The 12,682-nt window shown below is 42.5% G+C and overlaps 1 protein-coding gene across 1 annotated transcript in view; it reads left to right on the top strand.

The window, feature by feature from the left end:
• LOC124619676 (thioredoxin-2-like) overlaps positions 1-11,426 on the top strand; it is a 66,213-nt gene extending 54,787 nt beyond the window's left edge. The window contains exon 2 of the mRNA XM_047146218.1: positions 11,187-11,426. Coding sequence (XP_047002174.1) covers positions 11,187-11,426 — 240 coding nt within the window. The remainder of the gene's footprint in view (positions 1-11,186) is intronic.
• The last annotated feature ends 1,256 nt before the right edge of the window (positions 11,427-12,682 follow it).

Raw genomic sequence — 12,682 nt, 5'->3', positions numbered from 1 at the left:
TATCCCCTTGCTTTCAGCCGTCCGCTGTACCATCACAGCAAGGCCGTTTTGGTTAATGTTACAAGGCCAGATCAGTCAATCATCCAGACTGTTGCCTCTGCAACTACTGAAAAGGCTGCTGCCCCTCTTCAGGAACCACACGTTTGCCTGTCCTCTCAACAGATACCCCTCTGTTTTGGTTGCACCTGCAGCACGGCTATCTGTACCGCTAAGAGACGCAAACCTCCCCACCAACGGCAAGGTCCATGGTTCAGGTGGGGAGCAATGAGATATCAAGCTGAAAACATTAAAGATACTCACTCAGGTCATAACAACTATAAATGAACTAAAAGTCAAGATCAAATTATATGCCGATCAATACTGTAATGGGAAGTCTGTCTCGTTAAGTGACGAACGGGACAGCAACTTCACACTGTAATACTCACTAACAAATGCACGTACGAACACTTATCCATCATATTTTTGTCTAGGACAAACATAACCAGCTATAGTTCCAATTCCGCCCATGGTTTTTTGGAGCATTCCCAGTACATGTAATCACCTCCAAAGTATTCCCAATTTGGGACCCTTCAGCCTCACATCCAGTTTGCTAGGACTTGGCTGAAAAGACTCAAGCTATATAACGCCCTAATCACCTACAAACTCAATAATTTATTCGTTATACTACATACGAGCAATAAATAAATTCATTTGCAACCCTTCCAGATGTTGAAGTTTTAATTGCCAGAAACGTACATTCAGTATGGCAATCTTTCCAATAATGTTCCACAAGTTCATAAAGGTACTCGAGTATATTTCAACATTGTGCATCATTTTGTTTTGAAGCTCTATCAGTAGCTGTGTATGTACAACTATGCGAATTCAAGTCCACCTATTATACAAACCACTGTTGTATTTATATATGCCCAAACGCCTTCAGCACCTGTGCACCATAGTCAGTGTGTGCTTTTGTTCAGCTCTGTAAAATGTAAGCATGTTTTAATTAATGTTTATTCTAACGACATTATACTTGATAACAGTTTATGTCTGTTTTGGTTATTACCTTATGTTTCTATTGTTGTGTTCTGTGGGACCCTCTTTATACTCACACCAGAAAAAGTTTTGCATCACCTCGGTGCCGAGAGTTCCGGAACCTGTACAGGAGATTGGAATAGAGATCAACATAAACATCATTTCCGCTCTTTTTATTGCTCATGAAAACCACACATTGCATTGCCATAATCCATAGGTAGCGGTCATCCACTGCAGTAGTAGCCCTTGGGCGGCCTGAGGGATGTATGTCATCGACAGTTCCTGTCTTTCTGTATCTCCTCCATGTCCGAACAACATCGCTTTGGGTCACTCCCAGACGACTGGACACTTCCCTTGTTGAGAGATTTTGCTGGCACAAAGTAACAATGGGGACGCGATCGAATCGCCGTATTGACAGTCTAGGCATGGTTGAACTACAGACAACACGAGCTGTGTGTGTACCTTCTTCCTGGTAGAATGATTGGAAATGATCGGCTGTCGGACCCCCTCCGTCTAATAGGCGCTGCTCATGCACGGTTTACATCTTTGAGCGAGTTTAGTGACATCTCTGAACACTCAAAGGGAGTGTGTCTGTGATACAATATTCACTGTGAACGTCTGTCTTCAGGAGTTCTGGGAGCGGGGGTGATGCAAAACTTTTTTTGATGTATGTATTACCGTATATTGATAACCTATCATCTGCAACTAAATGATGTTACAGTGACTTCGGTTGGTGAGCTAGCAAATAGCTTCATCTGTGAAGTGTAGCAGAGAAAACACGTAGAGGCGCTGGAGTGCAAACACGCAAATACAAACACACACACACACACACACACACACACACACACACACACACACACACACACACACAGGAGAAAGAAGGAAGACAAAGTTCAAATTTGGCACCAAACTCAAACGATAAGAAGTGAAAGTCAACAGGGACTGGACACACAGCAACAACTAGAGACTGAGCAGAGATATAAGTACTGTGTTTGATGAAGTCAAAAAATATAATTAATAAATGGAGTTCCGCAAAAGCATGTGTCATGTGTGTGGGGGCGGGGGTGCATTTCCGCAACAATTGAAATGTAATTGGGAGCGGATATTCCAATACTGACTGTAAGTAATTTCGATACTTCTTGAGGGTATTTTTGTTCTATAGTTGCAACTACAAAAATACGTGATTTTTTTTTTCACCAGACGCGTTTCGCTTAATTGAGGAAAAGCGTCTGTAATTAAATTATTTACATTTTGATTTGATTTTTAGATCGAAAAACAGTTATATCCTCAAGAATTATAAAGCAACTACGGACACTATGGCCAAACAAAGGAAGAATTTAATGTCGCCTTCTGAAGCATTTCCAGTTAGCCTCTATTACCAGTTTTCGAAGATTCATGTTAATTTGTATAAAACAGTTGAAACCATCTTATTAATTCTTAACGAACTGTTTTCGATCAAAAAACGCAAATCAAAATGTAAATAACTTAATTACAGACCACTGATGATGCTTTACTTGTATAAAGTAAAACGCGTCTGATGAAAAAAATCACGCATTTTTGTACTTGCAACGACAGAACAAAAATACCCTCACGAATAATAAAGCAACTACGGACACTATGGGCAAACAAACGAAGAATTTAACTTCAATACTGACTGTAAGTAATCGCAAAATACAATCACGAAACATATTCACACAATAGTCACGTTTCATAGCTAAAGCGATTTGCAAACTCGCCAACCAAACTCATAGTAACATCGTTTATTTGCGGTTGCAAGCTACCAATGTAAAGAAAAGTAAAGAGAGTCCTACTGCATCCAATATTGTAGAAAAATAAAGTAATAACTACGACAGGCAAACTGTTCTATGCCTAATTTCGTTACAACAATTATTACTTAAAACATGTTTACGTTCTACAGAAGTAAACAAAAGTACCCACTGAAGATGGCACAAAGATACCGAAACATGTTTGGGGTTTGATAAATAACAGTTATTTGCATAGCAGATGGGCCTGAAATCCAGTAATTTATATTCTGAGGGCGGATTGCTTATCATTCATTATTGAACAAGTAAATTCTAAATGTTTATCCATCCAGTACCGAAATACAGTTCAGAAATACGGCAGACGTACTATCAGTTAACATGTCTCTCCATCGGAGGCTAAATTCGGTTTGTTAATTTTGATGAAGTTTATCAATAATGCTGGATAACGGTTTTTGATCAGGACACACATTGTCATAGCAGATGGCCATACTTTGTAATTATTCCGCTTAAAGCGTTTCACATTTTTATCCGCCGGTGTCTCCCTAACACTACCAGACTCTCAGTAGGTTAGTGGCTCCCGGTCGCGCTGGCAACACGGACTAGCTCCGGCAACAATGTCTTAATTCGCAATACGTTCCAGGCGCACTACATTTAAAAAAAATGTTCAAATACTTAATGAGGCGAAATAACACTCCTCTGTCCGCAGGCGGTGGTCTAGTTGTTAGCATCGCTGTCACTAGACCGCCGGATTCGGGGTTCGATTCCAGGAGGGCCGGATAATGTCTTCGCCTATGCTGTCCTCATCGTTTCATCTCATCCTCGTCGATGCACAAATGCCGATGTGGCGTCAAGTTGACAGACTTGCACCAGGGTGGCGGAAAATCCCAGACGGAGGCTCCCACCCAGTAATGCCACATTATTATTCCATTTTTTACAATACATCAAGAAGACGAAAGTTAGTACTATACTCTGTTCATCATAGGAATAAACCATATGCAAACATTACATCATGTATTCTTCCCCATATGCTTGAATCTCATTGGAATTCGTTTCACTTGGAGCGGAAGGCAAGCTGTGTTCAGTACAGTCAAGTACAGTAATAAGGATAAGTTTTACGCTGTGTTACACGCACGTAGACGGAGCGATAGTGCGGGATGACAGATTTGCCGGGGCCTATAACATGGACTACACGGGCCAGCCAGCTGGTCCAACTAACCAGTAGTGATGTATGGAGCTGTAGTTCAGGCGTAAAAAGAGACGAGCAGAGCAACAATACAGCTTCTAATGTCATTTAATTTTTAAAGAGAGTGAAATAATATTCGGCAAAACTCCAGCACTTCTTAGGTGACCAGACGGAAAGCGTAAAATGCTCTCGTTCTCACCGAACTATTCTAATTACAAACAAGAGAGATGAAAATTCCTAAACACAAGGTAATTTTTCTGAGCATACAGCAGGCAATTCACCGTGTTGTTGAATACTGAAGCCACTGACTGGTAATCTCTTAATCCTTCCCTATCCGAATCCGATAAATACATTTCATTTCTTGAACTTTCGTCTGGCTACATTGATAACGAGTCGATCAACAACAGAATCCACGAAGCTAACCAGGCGCCGCATTTTCTCCTCTTCTGCATCCCGCCTTCGTTCGGCAGTGGAATGTGGAAAGGCTGCGTGCGTTGGTTGCAGTGCGTCTGGCACACTTCTGTTGGGTTCATATTGTAATGGTTCAGCGACAAATATAAAAATCCAGGTTTGTTCTCGATTGCGTGAAAATTATTGTTTTTCATGTTCCTACGACCAGATTACATCTGTGGCATAAAACAATGCACATAGTCCAAATAAAGAGTATTTGGTTTTCTATTTTTGTCCAAAAAACTGAATTGTTATGTTTTTTTTTTAATTTAAGGAATCTTTATTAACAATCTTTCATAACATATCGATAATCAAGAATTTATATTGGAAATCAAAAAGGGAATTCCGCGTGCAATATGTACTGGGTGATCAAAAAGTCAGTATAAATTTGAAAACTGAATAAATCACGGAATAATGTAGATAGAGAGGTACAAATTGACACACATGCTTGGAATGACATGGGGTTTTATTAGAACCGAAAAAATATAAAAGTTCAAAAAATGTCCGACAGATGGCGCTTCATCTGATCAGAATAGCAATAATTAGCTTAACAAAGTAAGGCAAAGCAAAGATGATGTTCTTTACAGGAAATGCTCAATATGTCCACCATCATTCCTCAACAATAGCTGTAGTCGAGGAATAATGTTGTGAACAGCACTGTAAAGCATGTCCTGAGTTATGGTGAAGTATTGGCGTCGGATGTTGTCTTTCAGCATCCCTAGAGATGTCGGTTGACCACTACACACTTGCGACTTCAGGTAACCCCAAAGCCAATAATCGCACGGACTGAGGTTTGGGGACCTGGGAGGCCAAGCATGACGAAAGTGGCAGCTGAGCACACGATCATCACCAAACGACGCGCGCAAGAGATGGTTCAAATGGCTCTGAGCACTATGGGACTCAACTGCTGAGGTCATTAGTCCCCTAGAACTTAGAACTAGTTAAACCGAACTAACCTAAGGACATCACAAACATCCATGCCCGAGGCAGGATTCGAACCTGCGACGCGCAAGAGATCTTTCACGCGCCATCTATCGGACATTTTGTGAACTTTGTTTTTGTTTTTTGGTTCTAATAAAACCCCATGTCATTCCAAGCATGTGTGTCAATTTTTACCTCTCTATCTATTCCGTGGTTTATTAAGTTTTCAAATTTATACTGACTTTCTGATCACCTTGCAATTAAAAACAAGAAGACTTGCATTATTCATAAAAGATTATAATGAGTTTTACAATTACGAGATGAAGGTATTTCAAATTGAACTTATCAGTTTACTACGCTTTTTTTTTTTTTTTTTTTTTTTTTTTTTTTTTTTTTTTTTTTTTTTTTTTTTTTTAGCGAACGTCATATGACATCCGTTGAAGTTAGCTATTGAACCTTTCACTCAAATTTTTCCGAACACGCTGAGCTACCGTGCCGGCTGCTATCGATTACGCTATATATCCGATTTGTATTTACGTGTCAACTGTAGTAAATATAGTGCCTCGGGAAACTTCACAGCCGATGTTGATCTGTAGATTTACGAAAGTCATCAAGAACAACATATTTCTCGGCACATTTTAACCGTATTCCACACGCATGTTTCACTACGGGGCAGGAAGCAGCCCAGCCATTTGCATACTGCAAATTATCAGCGCGACAATTAGACCACAATAGTACAGAGACTGCGACTGTACACGATTTTTGAAATAAGAACTACATAACTAAAGCGTGATTGAGAAAAACATTGATGGCTGTTACTGCATTAGAATATCTTAAAGTTTCATTTAATGTAACTTAGTAGTACGATATATCTAATACATAAGTAGGACCTACTTCCAAGAGCGTAACAACACTAGTGTATGTGTGCTACGGCTTCTGACCAACCATCGCGCTTGTGTTTGTTTACATCAGGTTTATTCTTATGGTGAACAGAGTATAGACAGTCTCAGCAGATGTGCGCCTTCTCACAAATGCACCAATTAAGCGACATTTTTATCCTGGTGGGAAGTCTCTGTGAAACAGGTATCATAACACCCGATGGGTTTTTTTTATTGGCCCTTTAGCACATTCCATACAATCAGTCGCTCTGATAAGTAAGACTGGCATAGACACACTATAACAAAACAGATTTATCTAGCGGTATTAGTTTATGCAGTTTTCTGTCATTTAAACCTGTAAGTTGTGTATCTGCCAGGCACGCAATATAATGATGAAGAAACACAGACGAAAGAAAGTGAAATAAGCTGGGATTACACAAGATTCCTTGATTTAGGTCAGTTAGCTCACCTTTCTCTGACTGTTTCCGTTAGGAAGGCGTTAAGTTCTTCATACAGGATGGTTCCATGCTGATGTTACTAACTTTCAGCGATGATGAAGAAGGTAAGTGTTTCAGTTTGAGGTCAGGGACTTTGGACAGGAAACAACCGAGTCGATAGTTATAAGCCGAAATCGTTCTACAACATCTGACAGTGAAATACGTTTTCCAGTACCGTTGTTGCTAGGGCAGGCACCTTTCTGAGGTGGTAGTATCGACCAAAACAAGAAAAAAGTTTCCAGTACACATGGGTTGTGAAATGCACACATTAAGAGGCATGAGCACTTATTCACCTTCCATATTGTGAAACACATGTCTTCTACTGCAAGTTCTATGGTTTCCACATTTCTGAGGAGGTGGTATGGACCAAAACAAGAAGAAAATGTGCATACATTAAGAGCTATGAGCACTTGTCCATCTTCGATACTGTGAAACACATGTCCTCTACTGTACGTTCTTTGGATTCCACATTTTTTCAAATGGTTCAAATGGCTCCGAGCACTATGGGACTCAACTGCTGTGGTCATAAGTCCCCTAGAACTTAGAACTACTTAAACCTAACTAACCTAAGGACAGCACACAACACCCAGCCATCACGAGGCAGAGAAAATCCCTGACCGCGCCGGGAATCGAACCCGGGAACCCGGGCGTGGGAAGCGAGAACGCTACCGCACGACCACGAGATGCGGGCCCACATTTTTTGAGGAGGTTATATGGACCAACATAAGAATAAAATGTCGAGAAAGTGTGGGCTCTATACTGCATACCTTAGAAGCTATGAGTACTTATTCATCTTCGCTACTGTGAAACATCTCCAGTACTGAGCAAGTGCCTATAGCTCTCAAGGCATGCATTTTAGAGCCCATGCTTACTGGATGTTTCTTGTTTTGGCTCACAATACCGCCTCCAAATACGGAAACCAAAGAGGTTGCAGTAGACGACATGTGTTTCATATTATTGAAGGTGAATAAGTGCTCACAGCTCTTAATGTATGCATTTTAGAGCCCATGTTAGCTACCTATTCTTTTTTTCTTGTTTTGGTCCATACTATCACCTCTGGAAGTTGCCTACCCTACAGTCGTAGCAACAATAATACCGGTACGTGTATGCAACTGTCAGACGTATCAGAACGATTTTAGCCTACAGATTTCGACTCAATCGTTGCCGGATCAGGGTCCCTTACCTCAGATTGATACCTTTACCCTTCCCCATCACCCATGAAAGTTTGCAGCACCACCTCGGAATCACCCTGTTATAGGCCTTTCAGCCAGTTAGAATCAAGAGCAGAATGTAGACATTTTTATTCGCCATTTCATGCTCCTTCTGAAAGCGCTGCAGTAAGGTGCTGCATCCTGGTAGAACTTTATCAAAATTTTCTGCAACGATGGTCGAGGGTAACGCTCTTCTTTGAAACGAACTTAGTCGTACACGACCATTAGCCATTCAGGAGAGTTGGAGAAAGCCCAGCTCATCATCTTCAGCGGAACAAAAAGCCCGTTCCCCAGCAAGCGGAGTTAGCCGTGGCGACTAGGCGGAATGGGGCTAGCCCATACGGGTGACCGGGAAATACGTTACACTTGTAGACATACAGTCCGCGATGCTAACCCCATCAAATAAAGCAACTTCATTTACTGTGTAATCATGGGCACAGACACTGCCGACAAAACAATGCTATACCTTCAAGAGCTGTGTTCACCAGCACCATTGTATAATATGCTCATACTGAGGGGCTGCAATGTCGATGAGTCATTTGTCACGGTCATCGGCACTCAGGCCTGTCTTTGCACACTCAGACTTGACCCTTCAGGCAGTAACAATGCTGATTGCAGAAGTGAACTGTGTTTGCCACATTCATTCTAGGGTACAACCACGCCCCACCAACGAGTATGTACTCCAGCTGGTCAGCTTCATCGATCTGAACGTTGTAGGCCTGTACGTATCGACAGACTGCTGCACATGTTGGGCACAAAGTATCGGCGGTATGGTGCTACTTTCAACAGTGATCAGTGAAACATTTCCACATACGTAGACCAGGTTCCGCAAGTGGGCCTAGTACAGACAAACGTCAAGTCAGTCTGTATCATAGTTAATTCAGAGATTACACTATTTAAGTGATTTCATTGTCTGAAGTGGCAGTGTGAGTAAATTATAAGTGTCTGTGATATTAAAGATAATACTGGCAGTACTTGTAATATTGGATGTAACGAGTCCTGGGGAAAAGAAAGATGAAGAGACCGCATCGGCTAAGAATGCTGGAAAATGAGGAAGAGAAGTTGGAAAGAAGGGTTGGAAAGAGGGATGTACAATGCCAACGAGTGCGTACAGAGACAATGGTAACCATTATTGTTGCTTTAGTAGATATATTACTAATTCTATTCTGTCCGCCCTCGGTAGCTGAGTGGTCAGCGCGACAGAATGTCAATCCTAAGAGCCCGGGTTCGATTCCCGGCTGGGTGGAAGATGTTCTCCGCTCAGGGATAGAGTGTAGTGTTGTCCTAATAATCATCATTTCATGCCCATCGACGCGAAAGTCGGCAAAGTGGCGTCAAATCGAAAGACTTGCACTCGGCGAACGGTCTATCCGACGGGAGGCCCTAGTCACACGAAATTTTATTTAACTCTATTCTGAAGCTGGAGATTAATTCAGTGCTCTAATACAATGCAGGAGGTTATTCCAGAGTCGTGTTCTTCCTACTGAGAAGGATTTAAGAAAGTGCCTGAACGATGAAGTGAGACAGAAAGGATTTTGCTCTGATGCGAACGGGTATTTCTGCCGTGTTGTTGAGGAAAGATAGTTAAGGTCAGGGAGATTTATGAGGAACAGTGTTCATTAATAAGACAGTAAAGAGAACAGAGGGTATTGAAATCTCTGCGCTTGTCCGCATGCAGCCAAGATGCGTGTGCATATGATGAAATGTGATCAAAGAGTCGAACAGCACAGGTATGACGAACACAGGCATTCATAACCAGTTACAGGAACCGTGGGTTTTCCTGAGAAAAACTTTGCAGGATAACATCGCTGTAATCAATAATTAGAAGTATTAGTGTTTGTACGAGCTTCTTCTTTTTAGGTCAAGAGGGAAGAGCTTTTTATGTTTTTGTAAGGCATGGAGAGATGCTGATGCCTTCTTGAACACTGCAGTAAGGTGCTCACTCCAATTTAGATTTTCATCTATTATCAATCCTAGACTATTTTCTGAAGTTGATGCTGGTCCCACTTAAGAGTTAAAGACGGTCGGGATTTCGATATTTCGGGCTGATGAGCCTAGAGTGACCAACCAGTACCGCTTGCGTTTTGGACGGGTTGAGTTTTAGCCCTATTTCTGCTCTCACACCGAGCGAGTTGGCGCAGTGGCTAGCACACTGGACTCGCATTCGGGAGGACGACGGTTCAATCCCGCGTCCGTCCATCCTGATTTAGGTTTTCCGTGATTTCCCTAAATCGCTCCAGGCAAATGCCGGGATGGTTCCTTTGAAACGGCATGGCCGACTTCCTTCTCTGTCCTTCCCTAATCCGATGAGACCGATGACCTCGCTGTCTGGTCTCCTCGCCCCAAACAGCCCAACCCAACCTGCTCTCACAGTGATAGTGCACACAGGTCGGTATTGAGATTCTCGATAGCTGTCTTCAGGTTTATTGTTTTTGCAACTAGATACAACTGGAGGTCATCAACGTAAATGTGATATTTGCCGTGGGACTAAACTGGTGAGACATGGTTTACGTACAGTGAAAGTACAGGACCTAATACTGAACCCTGGGGGAAGTGTCATTTTATCTACCTTTATTGTGACTTTATGACGCTGGACGTGACGCATTGCTGGAAAGACGTCAAGTTTAGGCGAAATCATTGCACTGCACTTGGCGCGAAATTTAGACTGCTAAGTTTGGCAAGCAAAATGTCGAAGTCTACAGCGAAACGCTTTCTCTTGTGCATCTGTGGCAAGGTTCAGGTCATCTGTTACATTTTTTAAAGCCGATGCTGTGTTGCGATGTTTACGAAAGCCTAAATGGTTTTTCGTTTGGTCTGAATTTATCAAGCTGAGCTACCTGTCACCTCACTTGTCAACGAAATGATCTTGCGCTTGAGGGCGTTGCATTTTTTTTGTCGGGCAGTCTACAAACTCGACACATCATTTTTGCCATTCTGTAACGTCTCCACGCTGACTCATCTTGCTGTGCTGATGATTCCATAAAACGCTTGGCAAATACGGACCACATTACCCCATTTCTGACGGCCGGGGTGGACGCTCACATGACCAGTTCTGCAGCATCTCCAGCTCTCAAAAGCGACCAGTTTGCTCTTTCAAGGGTACGGGTAGTATTTTGTTCGCCGAGCTTATTACTCGTATTTTCTCCGTTCGCTGCCACATCCAAATTAGGAAACGACTTGTTGGGACGCGGCACGGTTCCGCGTGTTGTTTTTAAAGCAGTGCTCCTTTCCGTGTTATCTTGTAATCGAACGGGCCGCGGCGGCTCCGGCAGAAAAGGAGCAAGAGCTGGCCGGCGCTTAGGGAGCGCGGCGACAGAAAGAAGGATGTGGCGGCCGCCGCCGGGGACCCCCGCGGTCCGCCGCAGTCCATCACGCCGCGGGTCCCACACGCGACTCGCAACGACGCCGCCGGCTCGGCCACGGCTGAGGGCTCCACCACGGGCTCCGGCCCCGCACCGCTGCACGTGCGAACGCACAGGGCTCGCCGCTCGCCGGCCGACGTGGCGAATTAATAGCACACCTCCTGCCACTAGAGACTGTAAGGTGGGTACCGCAATATAAACGAGCATCGTTCTTCTGATTTTTTTATTTTCCAATAAAAAGCACGGGAAGTGCAGGTCGTTTCTCTACATAGCTTCCTGCTTTCGAAACACATTTTCCCGAGCGAATTGGTAACTTCCATATCTCGTTCTCGTAGAATGAAGTTGCCTGTTGCGCAAACACGTTATCTGATCAAAAGTGTGCGCACATCTGTCAGCGCTAACCGATATTAGTTGTGTATGACACAGAGCCTTTATGGTGAACACTACTGAGGACATTTCAACGAGGTGTCTGCAGGTCTGCGGAGGAGTGTGTAATGGTACTTGAATTACGCAACCATTACGGCACCTCATCTGAACCTCTCGATACCAGTAATATCCTACTGTGTTTCTGTTAACTACTTAGCATATTTCTGAAACAACATTCAGATTTGATTTCATTTGTGATACATCGATATGTTTATATTGCAATGATATTATTCTTATGTGTATTATTTCTTTTGTCACTATGATCTTTGACGTAGTTGTAACTCTGATTTTTGGGCGCGTAAGCGATTGTTAGTTAGTTGTGAACTTGTTAGAGAATCGGACCTTGAGAAAGTCAAGTCTTGGATGTCATGTTGGAAAGATGCATATTGTAGTTGGCTTATAAAATGTGAGGAAGATGTTTTCAAGTATGTTTTGTATTGTGAAGTGATGTTTGTGTGTCACGTGATATTGCAATAAAAGCAGTTAAAAGGAAGTGTAACTTAAATTCGGAGTGCTGATTATTTTTTTACATGACCATTGTGCTAACTTTGAAAGGTTTAATCTCCAAGAATGGTTTCAGAAGCGCATCTACAAAACTTTTGAATATAGCAGAATAAAACCTAGGCCTCTTTGCATCCGAGCTTGGAATCATAACCACCTAGATTTTCAACGGAGCCATGATTTACGACGAGACCAGCGTGGGAAACACAAAAAGATGAGTGCCCAGTTTATTCATTATTACATGAAATGACTTAATTAACTGTGCTCTAATGACACCTGCCACGTAATATGACTGTTGTTGCCCGAAAATGCAGTATTTAGCAGCGTGAGCAACACCACAATCATTAAATTTTGACCTTTGTTGTGGTAGGGTTGTTAGAAGTGGCAGCCCATTCCTCCTCAAGAGCCGAAACTAGAGAAACTAGTGATCAGGGACGCTGGAGCGGAGACGAGGATCTAACTTATCTCAAAGGTGTTCC

Source organism: Schistocerca americana, chromosome 6, assembly GCF_021461395.2.
Source record: "Schistocerca americana isolate TAMUIC-IGC-003095 chromosome 6, iqSchAmer2.1, whole genome shotgun sequence".
Classification (NCBI taxonomy): domain Eukaryota; kingdom Metazoa; phylum Arthropoda; class Insecta; order Orthoptera; family Acrididae; genus Schistocerca; species Schistocerca americana.
The sequence above is the reverse complement of the archived record's forward strand: the minus strand, read 5'-3'. Positions and strand labels throughout refer to the sequence as shown.